General features: G+C 46.0%; 1 protein-coding gene across 1 annotated transcript in view; it reads left to right on the forward strand.

Moving 5' to 3' along the window:
- The window catches only part of KCNK10 (potassium two pore domain channel subfamily K member 10), an 85372-nt gene that overhangs the window by 13276 nt on the left and 49977 nt on the right, over positions 1–22119 (forward strand). The window contains exon 2 of the mRNA XM_006061469.4: positions 17359–17476. Coding sequence (XP_006061531.2) covers positions 17359–17476 — 118 coding nt within the window. The remainder of the gene's footprint in view (positions 1–17358; positions 17477–22119) is intronic.

Below are 22119 nucleotides of genomic sequence, written 5' to 3' on the forward strand. Positions count from 1 at the left end.
TTTTATGGCTTCCTTTGGTGTTTGAAAACTTTTAAGCTTTATTAGGTCCCATTTGTATATTTTTGTTTTTATTCCTATTAATCTAGGAGGTGGATCAGAGAAAATCTAGCTGCGATTTATGTCAAAGAGTGAGCTGCCTATGTTTTCCTCTAAGAGTGTTATAGTTTCTGCTCTTACATTTAGGTCTTTAATACATTTTGAGTTCCTTTTTGTGTATGGTGTTAGGAAGGGTTCTAATTTCATTCTAGTACATGTAGCTGTCTAATTTTCCCAGCACCACTGATTGAAGAGCCTCTCTTTTCTCCACGGTATATTCTTGCCTCCTTTGTCAAAAATAAGGTCCCCATAGGTGAGCCCATGCTCTATCCTTGACTTGACACAATGGTGTTGAAGAATGTGTAATTGTATCAGGAGAAATTCCTCCTGACTAAAGGAAAACCCACTTAAACCACAGGATCGGAGAGCTCCTTCCTGAGAGTCAGGGCTTACCTTCCGACCCAGAGCTCCCTCCCAACATACAGAGAGCATCTGTGCCAGGGCCGGGGCTGGGCTGTGGGCTCTGGTCTAGAGACTCATTTCTCTGGTCGAGGAGGAGTTAATCTGTGGTGTGAGCAGCTGCAGGAGAGACTGGGCAGGATGCTGTGGTCCTGGGCATGGACCTTTGACGTTGTCATGGTGACTGAAGCTGCTATTCTGCAGACAAAAGGCCAGAGATCTTGAGCTGTCAGACTTTCTCCCCACAAGCAGGAACTGTTGGTTAATCTGAATGACCCGTGAACACTCCCCAAGGCTGTGACATTTATCATTCTCTTCTGCCCCAAATCACTCACTCACTCATTCATTCATTAATTCAACAAATCTTTTGATTGCCTGCTGTATGCCAGACTCTATGCTAAGTACTGGGGACATGATAGTGAATAAAAGACAGACATGATCCCCGATGTCTTGGAGCTTATAACTAGGATGGTCAAACATCTCAGCTTTTGTAGCCCTGGAATAATTGTGAATAGCACCCCTTTTCCTTTCAAAAGTTTCTCTGTTTCAAAGATAAATTACATGGTCACCCTGCTGATTGGTAATGGGAGAGGCCAACCTTATGCCAATTGTCACATAGATAGGTATAAATAAAAACAGATAGAAATCGACTCTGAATATTCACTGGAAGGACTGATGCTGAAGCTGAAACTCCAATACTTAGTCCACCTGATGTGAAGAGCTGACTCATTGGAAAAGACCCTGATGCTGGGAAAGATTGAAGGCAGGAGGAGAAGGGGGACAACAGAGGATGAGATGGCTGGATGGCATCACCGACTCAGTGGACAAGAATTTGAACAAACTCCAAGAGACAGTGAAGGACCGGGAAGCCTGGTGTGCTGCAGTCCATTAGGTTGCAAAGAGTCGGACAGGATGGAGTGACTGAACAACAGCAACAAAAACCAGATGTAGGCTGCAAAAGCAAAGTAGCTGGAGCTGGGAGGCACGTGAGCAGAACTGACTCAGCAGACGGGAAGCGGGAGCTGAAGGTTGGGCCCCGTGGTGGAAGGAGGCCAGCATGTCTGGGAACTTGGGAGGAGAGGAGAGTTCTGTTGGCAACGGGAGACAGACACTGTGGACAGGTAGCGGTGAAACCCCACAGGGCCTGATGTTGGATTTTATTGTGAGAGCCCTGACTGTTTCAGGCAGCAGGTGACATGACCCAATCAATCAATCCACTGCCATTTTGGCCCCTCACATAAAACTGGAGCATAGCGGCTGTAGTAATGAGCTGGATTTTAGTCATCCAGTCATCCATTCATCAGCTAAACATTTACGGAGTGCCACCTATGGCACTTTGCTAAGTGTTCTACTCTGGATTTCTTAACTGTTTTATCCTCAGAGGTGACAAAACTTAGGTCCAGGAAGAACCCTTCATGAACCCCCAGCCCCTGTCCATGGTGGTAGTCCCCTGCTTGGCCTGGAAGCATCAGATACTCACATTTGCCTCTGTGCTAGACTATGGGTCTTCCCTGGTGGCTCAGACAGTAAAGAATCTGTCTGCAGTGCAGGAGACCTGGGTTCAATCCCTTAGTCAGGAAGAAATCCTGCAGAAGGGGCTGGCTACCCACTTCAGTATCCTTGCCTGGAGAATCCCACGGACAGAAGAGCCTGGCAGGCTAAAGTCCCTGGGATCACGAAGAGTCGGACACGACTGAGTGACCAACTCTTATAGACTCTATTGGCTCTTTACCATTTTCCCACCGGTCTCTTTTCCAGGTTTGTGAGCTTTTTGAGGTTGGGGCTATGTCTTTTATCCATATATCCCTTATGCCTGGCACAGTGGCTGGTCCATGGCAGATGCTTGCAGTTGAATGAGTGGTGCTTATGTATCTGTTTTGGAGACCAAGAGCCCTTCGTTTAGGACCTTTCCAGAAGTGAATTGGAAAACGAATTTCTTTCTGTGTGCTCAGAGACTTTTCCTTCCGGTCAGGTCGTCCAGAGTACATGTCTGTGTTCTTTATGCATAAGCAGACTCTTTGGTGTTGAAAGCCCCAGAGTTTTACATACTTAGGAGCATGATAATTTTAGAGAAAGAATTACTCCTGAGACAGGCACTCAGCGGCCTGTGGAAATCCTTGCCGTGAGCCGAGTTCACAGCAGGATCAGCCTTCTCCTTCCATGACCTGGGCCCTCCCTTCTTCCAAGTGGCCATTTTTTTTTTTTTTAATTGGAGGGTAATTACTTTACGGTGTTGTGTTCATTTCTGCTGTCCAGCAGCGTGAATCAGCTGTGTGCATCCGTGCATCTCCTCCCTGTTGAGCCTCCTTCCCACACCATCCTACTCCTCGGGGTCATTACCCAAGCAGCCTTTTGTGCAGGAAGTCTGGACCACAGCCAAGGCAGCAGGTGACCTCTGGTGAATGCAGGATCGGGTTCTTTGTGCCCAAAGATGCAGCTTGGGTGAGCTGAAGCCACTCTCCCGGCCATTGCCCAGAAGTCAGAAGGCACTGCCCTTTCTCCAGCCAGGCGGCCATGCGGAAGATTGTTCACTGTGTGGAAGAAGGGCCTGCAGCCTCCGGCCTGTCTCTGCAGGCTCCCACTTCATTACTATTATTGTTTATATCCCTGGGGTTGTTGATTCCATCACGGTTTAGTGAAGAAGATCTAAAGCTTTTAAGCCAGAGATTAAAGAGCTAATGGCAATTGGCATGATGCTAGGAATTTGCAAATGTGAAGTCAGTGTTCTAAAAACACTCTCATAAAAATAAAACAAAACCCAGAAATGATTGCTGTAGTATCCACTTTTATCTACAGATGTGCATGTGTTTGTTCCTTGTTTAAAGTGAAGCAAAAATCTCTCTTAACAAGATTAAAAAAAATTTGTAATTAAAAAAAATTTTAGTGGCATATAGTTAAGTTCCTCTGCCTTTTCTAAACCTAGCTTGTACATCTGGAAGTTCCTGGTTCACGTACAGCTGAAGCTTGGCTTGAAGGATTTTGAGCATTGCTTTTCTAGCATGTGAAATAAGTGCAATTGTACGGTAGTTTGAACATTTTTTGGCATTGTTCTCCTTTGGGATTGGAATGAAACTGACCTTTTCTAGTCCTGTGGCCACTGATGAGTTTTCCAAATATGCTGGCATATTGAGTGTGGCACTTTAACCGCATCATCTTTTAGGATTTGAAATAGCTCAGCTGGAATTCCATCACCTCCACTAGCTTTGTTTGTAGTGATGCTTCCTAAGGCCCACTTGACTTCACACTCAACATCTACTTCTGCTTCACTGACCAGGCTAAAGCCTTTGACTGTGTGGATCAGAACAAACTTTGGGAAATTCTGAAAGAGATGGGAATACCAGACCACTTTACTCGTCTCCTGAGAAACCAGTATGCAGGTCAAGAGGAACAGTTAGAACCTTATACAGAACAACTGACAGGTTCAAATTTGGGAAAGGAGTACGACAAGACTGTATATTGTCACCCTGCTTGTTTAACTTCTATGCAGAGTACATCATGCGAAATGCGGGGCTGGATGAACCATGAGCTGGAATCAAGATTGCCGGGAGAAATATCAACAACCTCAGATATACAGAGAAGTGATGCATAAGTGATGCAATGTATGTATCCGTGTAAGTGTAAGTGATAAGTGATACACACAGTGACACCGCTCTAACGGCACAAAGCGAGGAGGAATGAAAGAGCTTCTTGATGAGGGAGAAAGAGGATGGTGGAAAAGCTGGCTTAAAACTCAACATTCAAAAACCAAAATCATGGCCTCCAGTCCCATCACTTCATGGCAGATAGATGGGGGAAAAGTAGAGGCAGGGACAGATTTTATTTTCTGGGGCTCCATAATCACTGTAGGCAGTGGCTGCAGCCATGACGTTCAAAGACACTTGTTTCTTGGAAGGAAAGCTCTGACCAATCTAGACAACATATTAGAAAGCAGAGACATTGCTTTGCCAACAAAGATCCATACAGTCAAAGCTATGGTTTTTCCAGCAGTGTGTGAAATGGATGTGAGAGTTGGACCCTGAGGACAATGAGTGCTGAAGAATTGATGCTTTTGAACTGTGGTGTTGGAGAAGACTCTTGTGAGTCCCTTGGACAACAAGGAAATCCAACCAGTCCATCCTAAAGGAAATCAGTCTTGAATATTCACTGGAAGGACTGAGGCTGAAGCTGAAACTCCAGTACTTTGGCCACCTGATGCAAACAGCTGACTCATTGGAAAAGACCCTGATGCTGGGAAAGACTGAAGGCAAAAGGAGAAGAGGGTGGCAGAGGATCACATGATTAGATAGCATCAGATAGACTCAGAGGACATGAATTTGTAGGTACTGTGTTAGACTCTGACGATTAGAAAAATAAAATAAAGATGATGCAAGATGCCTACTCCCTGTTCTTCAGAAGCTTCTAGCCCAGAATTCATTGTCTCACTAGCTCACTTATACAGTATTACTGTGGCCACATACTGCTCTAAAGTTTACTTGTTATTTAGTCTTTACAATGATCGTTTGAGGTAGGGGTAAGCAACTGAGGAGCAGACAAGTTAGATAATTTGCCCAAGCTTAAGAGGCAGGTAGAACTGGGCTCTGGACACAGGCAGTCTGACTCCAAACCCCCTGCCTTTTCACCAGGATGGTCTGCCCCTGTTGGGGAAACTGAGGTGGCTTGAGGCCGGTTGTTAAGAGTCCAGTGTAATTGGTGCTGGAAGGTAAGAAAGTGCTCAGGCCCCTATTCACAGAGCAGGAGTCTCCAACTCAGCCTGGGGAAGCCCCAGAAGGACCTCATTCTCCTGTGAGAAGACCACGGAAAGGAATCATTATCTGTTGGTCATGCTCTCAAGGGACATGGCCTTGCATCTGCATGTAAGGGTGTTGGGCTGAGTCAACAGATTCTATTTAAGAACCACAGTACACAATGTATCGTTTAAGTCTGAAGTTGAGGGTTGCTTATCCATCTTCAAGGAGAACATGCCTTTTCCCTCCCTTCTTGGTAGAAATGAGCAGAAGAGATGCAAAGCTGGTTGATGAGCGCTAGCCTTACTGGAGAAGGTGGGTTTAGCCTTTTGTCTTGTGAAAAAGGAGGATCAGAAGTACAAATTCTCCATACTTCTCCATGCTGCCTTTTTTCAGGTGGAAGAAGTTGATGTCTCAGATAAGCTTTAGCAAAGAGCTTTGCGAGGTGGGCAGAGAGTTGTCTGTGGGAGACAGGAGAAGGCCAGAGTCAAAGGTGGACTTGCAACCAGGCCCAGCTCTGTTGCCTGCTAACTACTACAAAGTGGGTGCATTTCTTTATTTCCATCGCTTCACTTATAAACAATGGGAATGATAATAGGATTTGTTATTACAGGGTTTTTGTTCGGGTTGAATAAGCTAAGGAGGCATATTGTAGATCCTGGCTCCTATGAATGTTTTCATGAACGTTCTTGAGCTTTCTTCAGAGCCTCTGGGGCTGTTTCTGTTCCCGGTCTGCCCACACATCAAGCCGCTCATCCGAGAGAGGTGCTGGTAAGCACTGATTCATTTTCTAAGGGACACAGGAAATGAAATATTAATTGGGGATTAATATGGAGCACTCAAGAGTAAGAAAGAGTACAGGCAGAAAACTGTTGACTTAGAAAGTAGTCACAGCCTGGAAGTTGCGAGTTATGTTTTATTTGGTGGGAATTTTTAGGACTTCAAGCCCAGGAGTCTCAAGTAACTCCGAGAGAACTGTTCCAAAGAGGTGGGAGAGGAGTCATGTTACATAGAAGTTTGCAGCAAGGGGCAGGTAGTCTGAACACTGAAAGATTATTGCTAATTTAGGAAAACCAGGTATCTCATAGAGAAGACTGAGCACTGAAGAATCGATGCTTTTGAACTGTGGTGTTGGAGAAGACTCTTGAGAGTCCTTTGGACTGCAAGGAGATGCAACCAGTCCATCCTAAAGGAAATGAACCCTGAATGTTCATTGGAAGGTATGATGCTGAAGCTGAAGCTCAAATACTTTGGCCACCTGATGCAAAGAGCTGATTCACTGGGAAAGACTCTGATGCTGGGCGAGATTGAAGGTGGGAAGAGAAGGGGACGACAGAGGATGAGATGGTTGGATGGCATCACAGACTCGATGGACATGAGTTTGAGTAAACTCCAGGAGTTGGTGATGGACAGGGAAGCCTGATGTGCTGCAGTCCATGGGGTTGCAAAGAGTTGGACATGACTGAGTGACTGAACAAAAACAAGACATCTCAAGTTAAGGAATTTAGATACAAGAGTCTGGGGGTCCTGAAATCATTCCTTTCGTGTGCATCTCAGCTCTCTGGGGCCAGCATCCTGGGATCTGATCATTCACATCCTTAGTTCCTTGCTCACCTTAGGGAGTGATGGCAGCTTGTGGCAGCTCGATGGCTACCTGATAGCAAGCATGGTTCTCCCTGGGTTCAGAAAGTCACCTGTGGAGGGCTGGAATTGAGGAAGACTGTGACATCCTTGTTTATTGATATGGCAGGAAGCGCTCCATTCACAAAGCTACAATGAGCGCAAGATAGCAGAAACATCCCTTTTTCATGACGTGATTAATCATCTGTTAAATCTCAAGTTCTCTCCAGTGCAGTGGTGATGGAAGGAATAATCCTCTTGGATTTCGCTCACACAGCAATGAATCAGAATTCCAGGAGCTGCTTTTCTAGCCCAGTGGGGGAAAAAAAAATATATATATATATATATATTTCCCCAGAAATTGGGTAGAATCATCTTTGATAGGAATAATCTCAAATGCAGAGAGAGTGGGGCATGCTTCAGACATTCTCCTTAGGACCAGAGTGATTTTTCAACGTCACTTGGCAAATTTGTTTCTCAGTCTGGAGAGGCTGAGTCCAAACTGAGATGAAAGAGTGACAGTTAGTTCGTCTGAAAGTGTATTGATCTTTTCAGAGCAGACACATGTATCTCTGCCTCCTTAGGGTACTGGATGCTTTCAGATTTCTCTTATTTCATCCTTGCATGTAGTCAGAGAGAGAAAACTAATTCTGTGTGGTAAGGCACAGTTTGAAAGGTAGAAGGGCTCCTCCCAATGTATCTTGGTCCCACATGACTGTTTGACTAGGTGAGTCATAAATATATTCCCAGGTGCTAAGGAACCGAGTTATAGAACTTTCCCCCCCAGAGAAATGGCTAGTAATGGTAGCGAGAAAAGCTCGCTTGCTCAGACCGTAGCTCTGGATGGGCTGTTCAGCTCACGTTGGGTTTGTCTCTCTTGTTCTTCAAACAGATTCTCTGCTCCTGCTGTCCAGTCTGCAGGTGGCCCTCTCTGTACATTTATCACCAGGCTGTAAATAAAGCGCTGATGAAAGCCTGCTGCCTGGATCCCCTGGGGACTCGAGGAAAGGCTAATATTTGCGCACAACTGGATACTCAGGGCAGCAGGAAAGTAAACAGCACCCTTGTATCCCCCATGGCACTGAAGGCGCTCGCGCTGCCTTTTTATGCCTGGTTCCTGGGTGGGAAGATCCCCAGGAGGAGGCATGGCTACCCACTCCAGCATTCTTGCCTGGAGAATCCCATGGACAGAGGAGCCTGGTGGGCTTCAGTCCGTGGGGTTGCAGAGAGTCAGACATGACTGAGTGACAGGGCATGCAGCACACGCAGGTCTTGGGGAAGGTTTGTTGATGGGAGACGCTGAGGCGGTGAGTCTGTTAGGATGGCTGGTCTGCTCGACCAGCACAGGCCCGTCTGCTGCACTGGCCGTCTGCTCGGGTGGGAGGTGGGGACCGTGTCCCTCAGTCTCCCTCTCCCATGACCTGTTGTAGACCTTTGGGGTGTTTCCTCCTGGAGGACGGGGGCAGCCTGCTCTCTAGAGGCAGGGAACTGGGCTAAGAGGATCTGCGATAGGGAGAAAGAGGCCCACAGAGGATGGAGGGAAGCTGCCTTCCTGGCATTTAGGGTGATAATCCTCCGGGTGCTAAGGCGGGGCATCCGCTTGCTGGCTTGGCCAGGCAGGAGATGTGTGATCATGGGCAAGGTCCTCGTTCCTGTGTCTCCTGTGTCCCTGGGGGATGCCTATGTCACAGGTCACCATGAGGGTTCACTGAATTAATCTACGCACTGGCAAGTACTTAGATTCCTGTTATTATTAACGTCATTGGGTACTGGATGACAGGGCAGGCTGTCTGAAGTCATACATCCATCAAAGAGTTCTGACAGCAGCCCTGGAAGGCAGGGTCCCTTATTTAAAAACCTGTAATAGATGTATGTGGCCGCGCTGGGTCTTAGTCTCAGCATGCGGGGTCTTTCGTTGCAGCATGCAAAGTCTTGGTTGCAGCACGTGTGTGCTAGTTCCCTGACCAGGAATTGAACCCAGGCCCCCCGGCACTGGGAGCACAGAGTCCTAGCCACTGGTCCACCAGGGAAGCCCCTCCTTCATTTTAAAGACCAGAAAACCGAGGCTCGGGGAAGCCGAATACCTTGCACGGGCTAGATGTGTGCACTTTACCCGTAAACTTTCCCCGTTGCAAGAGGAATATATGAAGTGCTTATACTCTTTTTCTGCGCTGAGGACTTCTTGGAATCAAGAGGTGCCTCGCTGGGAGGTGGCTCCCCACTGTTGTCTGAAGGACGTATATGGTGTGGTTCTGCCCTGGGATGTGAAGCAGCCTTTCCATTCACTTCTGCTGCTGAAATATTGATATGTGAAATGCTTCTGAAGCAGGAGAAATAAAAAACCTACCATGGCAAACAGATTAATTTCGTACTTCCCCTTCTCACCTGGGGCCCCTCCGCCGCAGATGTGCGAGGTGATGCTGTACCCTGTTGTGGGGCTTGGAGTCATTAGGGGCACTTCTGAGCTGTGATGACTGTGGGTACCCACCGCCTTTCTCGGTCTCCCAGGGCTTGTGGCTTTCCTTCTCTCCACTAATGGTGAAAGTGCGCCTGCTCTGAGGACATTTATGAAACCACTTCCCCCCCGCCCATCTTGCCTCGACCCCTGGCTGAATATCTCCTTCCTAAATCCCTTTGCTGACTGTGCCCTCCTGACATGCAGAACGCGAAGGCCTGGAGCCACCCTGTGCCCTCGGACGAGGTCCTTTCCTTTGTCCCCGAGCTGTAAGCATCAGTAAGAAGACTGCGTGTCCTGCAGTCCGGCTGACTCATGACCTGAGCCGCTCTGCGTCTGCGCGTGTGGACACTAAATCAAACCTGCCTGCGGTCGTTGGCGTTGGTGCGGATGCCTCTGGTCGGCCGCCTTCCTCAGTCTCAGACAAGCCGAGTGATGGCTGCTCCACCTCTGTCTGTCTTCCTCCCGGTGTCACGTGAGGAAACAGAGAAACAGATGATCTCACGGGGTGCACAGATCACAGGAGAAAAGCCACAGACAGTTAGTGGTCCCCTGAGGGCCGTGGTTCATCCTGGAGCAGCACTAAAGCTCACCATGGTATCGCGAACTGCCTGAAACTCTGATTTACGCAGCCCGGCCTTGCCCCGAGGGACGCCGGCTCGGGGAGCCTGGTGGCGCGCCTCCGGGGGCTCTTCACGCCCCCTCCTTCCCGTCAGCCTCAGACCTGCCTCCTCTGTGAGAGGCTGCAGTCTCCCTGTTCCCCTTTCTGGGGGTCCTGATGCAGGAGAGGTGGGGGGTGGAGGGGGCAGGAAGGGAGGAGAGTCCTTTACTCACTTGTTTTCCAGTTTCGTTGAGATTAAATTGACATTTTAATATGGTGGAAGTTGAAAGTTTACCACGTATTTATTTGATACACGAATTTATTGCAAAATGATGACCATGGCATTAGCTAACGTCTCTGTTACACACTCTATATATGTGTGTAATACACTATATTATGTGTGTAATACATTACACACTATGTATGTAATATACACTATATAGTGTATATATACACTACTATACATATGAATATTCTGTAATAACGTCTATGGGAAAAGAATCTGAAAAAGAATGGAGATATGGAGATGTGTGTGTATGTGTGTGTGTGTATGGACTTTCCAGGTAGCTCAGTGGTAAAGAATCTGCCTGTTGATGCAGGAGATCCAGGAGAGGTGGGTTCGATCCCTGTCGGGAAGATCCCCTAGAGAAGGAAAGGGCAACCCACTCCAGTACTCTTGCCTGAAAAATCCCGTGGACAGAGGAGCCTGTTGGGCTTGAAGTGCAGTGAAGTTGCTCAGTTGTGTGTGACTCTTTGAGACCCCATGGACTGTAGCCTGCTGCGCTCCTCCGTCCATGGGATTTTCCAGGCAAGAGTACTGGAGTGGGTTGCCATTTCCTTCTCCAGAGGATCTTCCTGACCCAGGGGTCGAACCCAGGTCTCCCACACCATAGGCAGACGCTTTACCGTCTGAGCCACCAGGGAAGTCATGAGTTGGGCATGACTGAGCACTCATGTCTGCACGCAATGCTATACATATATCTGATTCACTTTGCTGTGACTCAAGACTCTCCATTCTTTTTCAGATTCTTTTCCCATATAGGTTATTACAGAATATTGAGCAGTGTTCCTGTGCTGTCCACTAGGTCCTTATTGATTATTTTATATATACAGTAGTGTGTATATGTTAATCCCAAGCTCCTAATTTATCACCTCTCCCCAGGTTTCCCCTTTGGTAACCTTAAGTTTGATTCCCAAATCTGTGAGTATGTTTCTGTTTTGTAAATAAGTTAGAAACAGATTCTTTTAGATCCGTACGTGTTCACATTCAGTCGGGTCCGACTCTTTGTGACCCCATGGACTGTTGCCCACCAGGCTTCTCTGTCCACGGGATTTTCCAGGCAAGAATACTGGAGCGGGTTGCCACTTCCTACTCCAGGGGATCTTCCCGACCCAGGGATTGAACCCGTGTCTCTTACATTTCCCGACTGGCAGACGGATCCTTGCCAGCGGCACCGTTTTGCCTCTTTGACGTCAGCACACTAACCAATGCCATCACCTTCTCACTCACCTGCTTTTTAGACACAGAACAATCATTGTATTTCTTGGTGTTGGGTTGCTTTCTTATGTTTGTCTGTATTACAAAGAAATAAGTTGCTTTCCCTTCACACTGCTGGGAATACCATGTGCCTACATTTATTACTATAGTTTGTTCACTCATTTCCTATTGACTGAAGCATTCATCTATGAATCCCTTGCTGGGTGGGTATTGGAAATTCTAACTTACAGGCTATAAAGGAAATTCAAAAAGGGGTAGAATTAAATTTTAAAGTGATGCCTTCTAATTTATAGTATGCTCTCCTTGAAACTCTCACATCCCATCTAGTATAATTATCTCCTTGTGATTTTCAGAAGACCTCTCTGAACTTGGTTGTGGGTGAACCTGTGAACACATGACGCTCCTTGAGCCTGAGATTGTGGCTTTAAATGATGCTGATGGGAGTTGAACCTCGAACCTATAACTGATCTTTCAAGCCAGACTGTGGCTCAGTTTTGTCATTTCATCAGCAACGTGCTTGGACATTTCTAATGAGCTGGCTTATCTTCGCTTTTGTAGCCTGCATGGAGAGGGAAAAAAAACTTAAAAGCAACTGCTTTTCATTTTAATAGCCTTTACTTGAGTTCAAACAACTAAGATTATTAGAAAATACTTTAGAAATCTAATAAAGTTAGAATTATGAATTCTATCGGTAATATGGAGTTTAAAATGATGCCATTGATTCAAGTGATAGCAGTCCATTTATACTGGTTTTCCCTGTAAGTATATAACCTACAGATTGTGGATTCCTTTTAATCCTGGTTGTTTGCTGGAGTCTTTCTGATCTAAAAGATCTAGACAGTATCACACCTCATTCCTGGGCTGGGGGATCCTCTCGTCTTACCAAGAGCTTGGTGACTTGTGAGAGACCTTCTTTTTCTCCTGCTTGCTTCTGGTTGTAAATCATATTCTAGCCCCCTGTACCCTTATATTTAAACTCACTTCCCCAAGGCATCTGCTTGTAGAGCCCACTTTACTGAAGACTTGGGGGCACAAGAGAGGGATTTACATCTGAGATCTGAAGCAAGTTAAACTTGGGTACCAGATGGACCTGCTTTATTTAAACAATTATTTGCCTGTTTCTGGCTGTGCTGGTCCTTGTTGCCACGAGGGCTTTCTCTAGCAGAGCAAGGGCTACTCTGTTATGGTTTGTGGGCTTCTCACCGCAGTGGCTTCTCTTGTTGCAGAGAAGCTCTTGGCGAGTGGGGCTCAGCAGTCGCAGCCTGTGGCTCAGTATCTGTGGTGCACAGGCTTAGCTTCTTGCTGGCACGTGGGGCCCTTTCAGATCAGGGATTGAACCGTGTCTCCTGTGTTGCCAGGTGGATGCTCTACCACTGAGCTGCCAGGAAAGCCTGGACCTGCTTGTTAGAAGTCTTGGGCGTTGCAGTAACTGAGCTCAATTGACACTTGTCTGTTTTGCTCTCCTCTTTTCCTTTTTTATTCCCCCAGTGCTTTCCCTCTCTTTTCTCTCTTCCCTCCCTCAGGCTCTAAAATCCACTTTTCCCAGTTTTTACGTATTCTTTAAATTTTTAGTGCTGAGCCGTGGAGCTCTCATCCGCTGCAGCAGTCCGGTAAAGTCTGATGCTCTGTCGACATGTTCAAGGAAGCAGTCTAGTTAGAAATGACTGCTTGGGCCTTCCTTGGTGGTCCAGTGGTTAGGACTCCTCGCTGGCAGTGCAAGGGTCATGGGTTCGATCCTCGGTCGGTAAACCAAGACCCCACAAGCCACACAGTGTAGCCAAAAAAGAAGAAAGAAATGACCACTTGGGAGGTCTCTTCTGTCTAAATTCTTGGACAGTGACAAGCCTTCTCCCTCCTCTGTGTCTGGAGGAGAGCACAGGGTCGGTTAGTGTGATTGTGTTCGGGGTACCGTATGCAGAAGAAAGGGCAAAACCAGGGCTTTGGATCAGTCTAGGCTTGAATTCTGAACCCTCTTCTTCCTGGCTGTGTGACCGCAGACGGGGTACTTGACATTCCTGAGCCTGTTTCCGTATCTTGAAAAAGAGAGGTAATATGACGTGCTCACAAGTGTAGAAAGAATAGAATAGAATAACACACAGGTTGTGGAAGGGATTAAAGGCAAGAATGCTTCTAGAGGACCTGCCTCAATGCAATGTTAACTCAACACTGAACCAATGTTAATTTCCTTTCCTTTCAAGTGATAGATACTTTCCTTGAGGGTTACATATGTAAACATTAAATATTTATCAATTGCATAATTCAGAGAAAAGAAACTTGAAAAGGAATCTTATGTTGGATTTTTTTTTTTTTTTTGATGAAGCCAATAATTACCCTTGCTTGTCTTTGCTGCAAATCTGTCTATATGCGGCACTGGGTCTGTTTTGGATGTCAGCGTGCCGTCCTTAGCGCAGTGAGGATGGATTGAACCCAAACTCTTTTCACAGCTGCATAGAAGTTGTAAATATTAGGTATTGATGCTGTGATCTGAGGCCACTCAAGTGACTGGGCTCTAGAGCTGTCTCTGAGGTGGGCCCATCAGAGCTGAATCGATGATGAAGAGATAAACAAAGCTTAAGGCCTGTGTTGGTCTGATGGCACTCACAGGAGAGTGAAAATGGGTATTTTACCAGCAGAAAGAACTCAGCCTCTGTCTTCTGTCTGAAGCAGAGGATTGCAGAGCCACCAGTGAAGAAGTGACCTTTGCAGATTAGGCTGATTTAAACCACGGGCAAAGACACGTTCCATGCAGCTGGATTTTCAGTTTTGGGCTGCCAGGTTTATGTTAGAAACAGTGGCTAGTGTAATATTTCATGTTCTTAGAGGCAGGAAAGAGTAAAGACTTGAACAAAAGAGGTTTTTTCCTTTTGTCAACTGTCTAGTGAAGTGTGAAGTGAAAGTCACTCAGTCGTGTCCGACTCTTTGTGATCCCATGGAATAGTCCATGGGATTCTCCAGGCCAGAATACTGGAGTGGGTAGCCTTTCCCTTCTCCAGGGGATCTTTCCAACCCAGGGATCGAACAATTTTCCAAATGCAGTCAGCAGCCTGTTTATGTACAACTGTGAGCTAAGAATGGTTTTGCATATTTAAAGGGCTATAAAAAGATAGGAAAACTACACAGCAGAAACCACATGTGGCCCGCAAAACCTAGCATATTTACTGTCTGGCTTTTTCTGGAAATGGGTTGATCCCTGGTCTTAAGAGTTGGAAATATCTCAGATCAGTGAAGGCAAAATGTAACTAACAATGGTTGGCTTTTTCAGTTGTCATCTAATTTGTGGCAACCACTGTCTGCCCGTTTTAACAAAGCTTGCTGCTGCTAAGCTGCTGCTAAGTCACTTCAGTCGTGTCCAACTCTGTGCGACCCCATAGACGGCAGCCCACCAGGCTCCTCCGTCCCTAGGCTCCTCCAGGCAAGAACACTGGAGTGGGTTGCCATTTCGTTCTCCAACGCATGAAAGTGAAAAGCTCAGTGAAGAAAAGAAAAGTGAAGTCGCTCAGTCGTGTCCGACCCTCAGTGACCCCATGGACTGCAGCCTACCAGGCTCCTCCATCCATGGGATTTTCCAGGCAAGAGTAGTGGAGTGGGGTGCCACTGCCTTCTCCGTTAACAAAGCTTAATGGCCATTATTTAGGATGAATATACTCACATCTCAATGTTAATTGTGTCTGGCAGTATCCACGTGCGGTTATTACAGTTTTTGGCAGAGAGTGGAGTATCTTCCTTTCTAGAAGTAGCTCCTGTTTCTGTCACCTCCCTCTGCAGCCCCCAGCTGTCCCTTCTTCACCACGGCTCACCTGCTTAAAATCTCCTCCTCCCCTCTCCCTTGGCTTGAAAGAGGTTGACAGGGCCCACTTGGGAAGAGCTGCGGAGGGATTGTCCACCTTGTTCTGTGCACACTGATACTCTGGAAGGATCTTCAGCAGCGGATGTGTGATCAAAGACCCGTGACGTGTATGTGATGAAGAGGTATAAGTCCTGGGCCTAGGCCGTCCATGGGGGTGGAACCTGAACAAACAACCTCCTGGAAGAATTGGGGCCCAGATTAGACCCTAAAGGAGGGGCACCTTTGTGGGAGAGCAAAGCAGAGGTTCAGGAGTACGAGGGGATGTCTCCTAGAGTGTCCTGCCCAGGGCTGAAGGCTTTTCCAGTCATGTGAGCTGGGGTTGGCACGTCGGTGTGGCCAAGTCATTGGGAATTTTAAGGTGTATGAAATTACAAATCCAGTAGCCAGTGAGGAGTCACTGTCATTTATTTTAAAAAGGAGGTATGTGTGTGTGCATGTGTGTGTGTGTGTTAGGGGGACACAGTTGGCAGCTCTTTGTTAAGCCTTGCTCCAGTGCTGGGCACCTGGTTAAGCGTGTTACATCGATCATCTAACTTCATCCTCACAATAACTCTGTGGGGGGAGGAGTTATCACCTCCAGTTTGCAGATGAGGAAACCTAGGCTGAGAGGGGTGAACATAACTTGCCCGAGGTTCTGAGGTCCCAGCTCCCAACTCCCAAAACCAGCTCAGGGGAAACCAGTCCAACACAACAGGCAAGAGCAGAAAGGAACTGAAATCCCATCTTCCAAGAACGGCCGCTTTGGGGGCCAGTCCTCACAGACCGCCTTCCATGGATACTCAAGACCTGTGCGTTCTGCGTAACCTGTGCGTGTGTGCTGAGTCGCTTCACTCGTGTCCTTTGCAGCCTTTGTGGTCCTATGGGCCGCAGCCCACCAGGCTCCTCTGTCTGTGGGATTCTCCAGGCAAGAATACTGGAGTGGGTTGCCACGCCTTTCTCTGGGGGATCTTCCCGACTAGGGACTGAACCCGTGTCTCTCATGTCTCCTGCACTGGCAGATGGGTTCTTTACCACTGAGCCACCTGGGAATCCTACACCTGCAAATTTTACATAAATGACAATATAGTATATATCAGGTTCCCCTCCCATTTAAAACTAATTTTTTACTTTTAATAAGTGAGTGTATAGTGTTATAAAAAATTCTAAGTAGATTTGAAGATCTAATTGGCTTTACTCAATGATTTATGAATTGGGCAGATCTCATCTAGCATCTGGAGGCATGGTCCCAGGGTCTGTACAAAATGGACGGTTTTTATAGGACAGAGAACTATTATGAAAAAAATGTCACATTTAGTGAAATAACTCAGACAGAGAAAGATAAATAGCACATGTCATTTATGTGTGTGTGCTAAGTAGCTTCAGTCGTGTCCGACTCTTTGTGACCCTATGGACTGTAGCCCGCCAGGCTCCTCTGTCCGTGGGATTCTTCAGGCAAGAAGACTGAAGTGGGTTGCTCTTTCTTTCTTCAGGAGGTCTTCCCGACCAGGAATTGAATTTGCGTCTCCTGTGTCTCCCGCGTTGGCAGGCAGGTTCTTTACCAGTAGCACCACCTGGAAAGCCCGATATCATTTATATGTGGCATCTAAAGATAATACAAAAGAGTCTATATATAAGGCAGAAATAGAGTCACAGACACAGAAAGCAAAGTTGTGGTTACCGAAGGGACAAATGAGGAGCATGGGGTTAACTGATGCAGACTACTGTGCATAAAATAGATGAGCAGAGGGATTTAGCACATGGAGCTGTATTCTTGTAAGGACCTGTAATGGAATACAATAAAAAAAAGAGACTGAATCACCTTGCTGTACACCTGAAACTAACATAGTATTGTGACTCAACGACACTTCACCGAAAGAGAATAAGTATTAAAAAGATCACGTTTCTGGAGCAGGCTGAAGCTGCAGTCGAGTCAGGTGTTCAGCGCAGGTTTGGTGCTGTGCGGTCCAGCGCACGTGGTGCGGTTCCGGGCTGCGCTTTCCTCTCTAACTGTAGTATTTCACTCTGTGACTGTACTTTTGTCTGCATAACCTGTCGTCTAGAGATCACTGCAGGTTCTTGAGCAAGGGAATCTTGATAAACTTCTTAACCGAGTCTCACGCTCTCTCACTTTCCTTGCAGCACGCTCTTGACGCTGACAACGCAGGAGTGAGCCCAGTAGGAAACTCTTCCAACAGCAGCAGCCACTGGGACCTCGGAAGCGCCTTTTTCTTTGCTGGGACTGTCATCACCACCATAGGTATCCGAGTGTTTGCGAGCGTCTTTTCCCCGCAGGCCCTCCTGAAAAATGGCACTAAAATCAACAGTTTGTCCGCATAGAATACGAGACTGCTGGGGCCTCAGAGGAGGCTTCCCAAACATTGTCAAAGTATCACAGTACTTGTGTGGTGGCTCTCAATAAAAGCCAAAGTAGGATGAACTGTTTCAGTTTTCAAAATGAAAGTCTAGGGGACCTTTAGTTTAAATGGACCTCATGGGAAGGTTAAAGTGAAAAAAAATCAATCTCTGAATTGGTCAGTTGAACTCAGATTGCTCAGCTGAGTTGAAATTCCTTTTTTAAAAGTGTACTTATTCAAGTTATTCATGAAGGCACCAAACTGTTCTACAAAGTTTGTTATGAAAAACAGTAGTCTCTGGCCTTCTCTCTTTTTTTAACCTCCCCTGGATACATTGCTTTCATCCCTTTTCCTTGCTTATTTTGATATTCATCTCCATGCCTTTAAATATCACAATTGTGCTGCACTTGCCGAATTTGATTTTAGTGATGATTTCTTGACTTCCCATTGAGGAAGATGAGGAATTAGTTCCCTTTCCTCATCCCTGCTCACCGTAGAAGGGCTGTCTTCCCGTCCTCCTTCCTTCCCTGTGGTTTAATTAGATCAAAAGTGAATGTTTGCATTACTTTGCTGGGTAAATGCTCTTCACAGCTGATCATAAGGTGAGCTCTGATTACTTACTTCCTGCACCAGTTTTTGTTCTCATTGTATTTCTGTGTGTCTTTTATCTGATCCTCGGGGAGTCTTGTATTTTTGTCCTAGGTGTTAATTGGTTTGTCATAGGGGTTAACGTCATAATTATAATCGCATATAATAACCTTAGGGTTCAAATCTTTAAGCAGTATTTATTAGCCCTCTGTTATGGGTGATGACATCTCTTTCTCCACCACACAGTTTCAGTTGAGGCCTTCCTATCAGTGTTTACTTTTACATCATTAAATATGCTTAAGCTTCTGTCAGACGACTTGCCCACTTTAAATAATAACTCTTGGATCTCAGCGGTCATATATAATGCAGTCAGGGAACTTACTCAGCATCTCAACTCCTTTTCCTCTTCCGCTATCAATTATTACTCACTGTATCATTCTGTGACATCAGGGTGTATATTTCACATTCTGTTCTGCTGCCTGGGTACTCCCATTGTGTTAGTCATAGTTCTGCGCTTGAATATTGTCAGTGTTCATCTCTAGCCACGGTTTACACCGTGGTTTTGCCATTGCTTTTGTCAATCTTCACTTGCTTGGCTGAACCTTAAGAATGGCTCCTGGGAGCAATATTCCCTGGGTGTTTGTATTGTCGGATGGTAGCCTTACACTTGCCTGGAAAATCCCATGGACGGAGGAGCCTGGTGAGCTGCAGTCCATGGGGTCACTAAGAGTCAGACACGACTGAGCGACTTCACTTTTCCTTTCATGATTGGAGAAGGAAATGGCACCCCACTCCAGTACTCTTGCCTGGAAAGTCTCATGGATGGAGGAGCCTGGTAGGCTGCAGTCCATGGCGTTGCTAAGAGTCTGATATGACTGAGCGACTTCACTTTGACTTTTCACTTTAATACATTGGAGAAGGAAATGGCAACCCACTCCAGTGTTCTTGCCTGGAGAATCCCAGGGATGGGGAGCCTAGTGGGCTGCCGTCTATGGGGTCGCACAGAGTCGGACACGACTGAAGCGACTTAGCAGCAGCAGCCTTACACTTGAAGGGCAGTTTGGCTGGAAATGAAATCTGTGACTCGCATTGTTTTTTAAGGATCGTGTTGGTTACTCTGTTTCCCCCTCTGCTTATGCACTGGTGGAGAAACCTAACGCCAGGCAATTTCCCCCCTTTTATCAGTATAACTGACTTGATCTTTCTGCTCAGCTACTCAAAACATTATTTCTTTATCATTCGTCTGATAAAGCTACTAGGTTTTGTCCCTTTTATTTCAGGAAAGCTGTCTCGATTGTCATTTTGAAACATTTTCTCCGCTGTATGGTCTGGGCTCTGTTCTTTAGGGATTCCAATTGTACATCTATCATTACTTCTTTCCATGTCTTCTATACTAGTATCTTCCCTGAACTCCTTTTTAACCCTTAAAATTGGCTTTCAATTTCTTTTTTTAAATTATTTATTTTAATTGGAGGCTAATTACAATATTGTGATGGTCTTTGCCATTTATTGACATGAATCAGCCATGGGTGCACGTGTGTCCCCCATCCTGAACCCCCTTCTCACCTCCCTCCCCACCCCCTCAGGACGAGCCCCTCAGGGTCATCCCAGTGCACCTGCTTTGAGTGGCCAGCTTCATGCATTGAACTTGCACTGGTCATCTGTCTCACATATGATAATATACAAGTTTCAATGCTATTCTCTCAAATCATCCCACCCTCGCCTTCTCTCGCAGAGTCCAATAGACTGTTCTATACATCTGTGTCTCCTTCGCTGTCCTGCATATAGGCTTATTGTCTTTCTAAATTCCGCATATATGTGTTAATATACTGTATTATATATTATACAATATATTGTTTTTCTTTCTGACTTACTTGCACTTTCTATAATAGGCTCCAGTTTCATCCATCTCATCAGAACTGACTCAAATGCATTCTTTTTAATGGCCGAGTAATATTCCATTGTGTATATGTACCACAGCTTTCTTATCCATTCATCTGCTGATGCACATCTAGGTTGCTTCCATGTCCTGGCTATTGTAAACAGTCCTGCGATGAACATTGGGGTACACGTGTCTCCTTCAATTCTGGTTTCCTCACTGTGTATGCCCAGCAGTCGGATTGCTGGATTGTATGGCAGTTCTATTTCCAGTTTTTTAAGGAATCTCCACACTGTTCTCCATAGTGGCTGTACTAGTTTGCATTCCCACCAACAGTTTAAGAGGGTTCCCTTTTCTCCACACCCTCTCCAGCATTTATTGTTTGTAGACTTTTGGATCGCAGCCATTCTGACTGGGGTGAGATGGTACCTCATTGTGGTTTTGATTTGCATTTCTGTGATAATGAGTGATGTTGAGCATCTTTTCATGTGTTTGATAGCCATCTGTATGTCTTCTTTGGAGAAATGTCCATTAAGTTCTTTGGCCCACTTTTTGATTGGGTCATTTATTTTTTTGGAATTGAGCTGCATGAGCTGCTTGTATATTTTGGAGACTAATTTCTTGCAGTTGTTTAATTTGCTACTATCTCTCCCGTTCTGAAGGCTGCCTTTTCACCTTGCTTATAGTGTCCTTCACTGTGCAAAAGTTTTAAGTTTAACTAGGCCCCCTTTGTTCACTTTTTATTTCCGTTACTCTGGGAGCTGGGTCGTGTCACTTGCTTGATTCCGTCCTCTCTTCTTTGTGTGTGTGTGCGTGTTTTCACAGTGCTTACCTCCTCCATGTGCGTCTTCCAATTTTATTTTCATTACTGTGATCATTAGGGGACTTTATTCTTTGCTATTTTTTCCCTGGATTCCATTAGCTTAGCTCACATCTCATCTACACTTGTTACCTCGTCATCTTCTCCCTGATTTCCTGCATCTTTGTGGTTTCTCTGATGATTCTGAGAGGCAATTACTTCACCCTTGCTTACGGTTTTGTCTGGTTGGGGCAGCATCTTTCTGCCGAGTGTCTTTCATTCACTGGTAAGTTTTGCTGCTCTTTCACTTTTTTTTTTTTAAATGGAAGCTTTATCTTCATGCCGAGCATTTCTTTTGATGCCAAACACACTGGATATCCCTGGACTAGCTCTCTGCTGAACTTTCCCCGGGGGCTGGAAGAGGAGAGCAGGGAGAAGCCGGTAACCTTTCTGGCCGCACGTGCCAAGACGCCCCTCTTTCCTGCTGCCAGTGAGGCGGAGCGCCCCCTGCAGACCCGGCCCGTCTGTGTCCCTCTCTGCATAGCTCTGTCTCTTCTGTTTTTCTGGACCAGGTCAAGCTCAGGAAGGCTTCTGCGGCTCTTCCTGTTCACACTGTATTTCACACTTGGTGCAAACAGGGATGTATCTTTTGAAGTTCAAGGTGAGACCCTCAGTTTCATAATTGGATTTTTACTGACACTTTCTGAGATTTGCCATCAATGGGCCCTTTAATCATTCTCTGTACTTCTCGATATTTTTTCCCATGTTGCCTCTGCAATCTCAGCTTCTTTGGGTAACCCTGACCTATATGGTGGAATCCGTAGATTGCATCCCTTTCCCAACTCTGCTGAAAAAGAGTTTGAGAGTTATTGGCCCTCGTTTAGTAGTGAAGTCACATTGCAATAAAAATTCTCATTCAGAAGAATGGGAGACACACAGCTATCACCAGTTCACAGCAGCGATGGCCAAACAGAGGGAGATTCTTCTGCACTCAGGGGGAGGATTCTTGCATTAACATTTGTTTATATTCTGTGGGAGGAAATCTCTCTCCTAGTTCAAATCTCTCAAATCCCATAACTCTCTGAGGCCTTCTGTGAGGTTTTTCCTTCCCCCTACTTTTCATAGCCACACATTGGGTGGGTGTTGGAGGATATGCCTTTTTGGGGGGAATGCATCTTTGGTGATTGTCTTCCTATTGGTGCAAGTTTCAGAAGCTCTGGGTTGTTTTAGAGGCATGGGTTTTTGTCTATGGTTATAGACCTCATCTTCAGAACCTGTAT

This window comes from Bubalus bubalis, chromosome 11 (genome assembly GCF_019923935.1).
Source record: "Bubalus bubalis isolate 160015118507 breed Murrah chromosome 11, NDDB_SH_1, whole genome shotgun sequence".
Classification (NCBI taxonomy): Eukaryota; Metazoa; Chordata; class Mammalia; order Artiodactyla; family Bovidae; genus Bubalus; species Bubalus bubalis.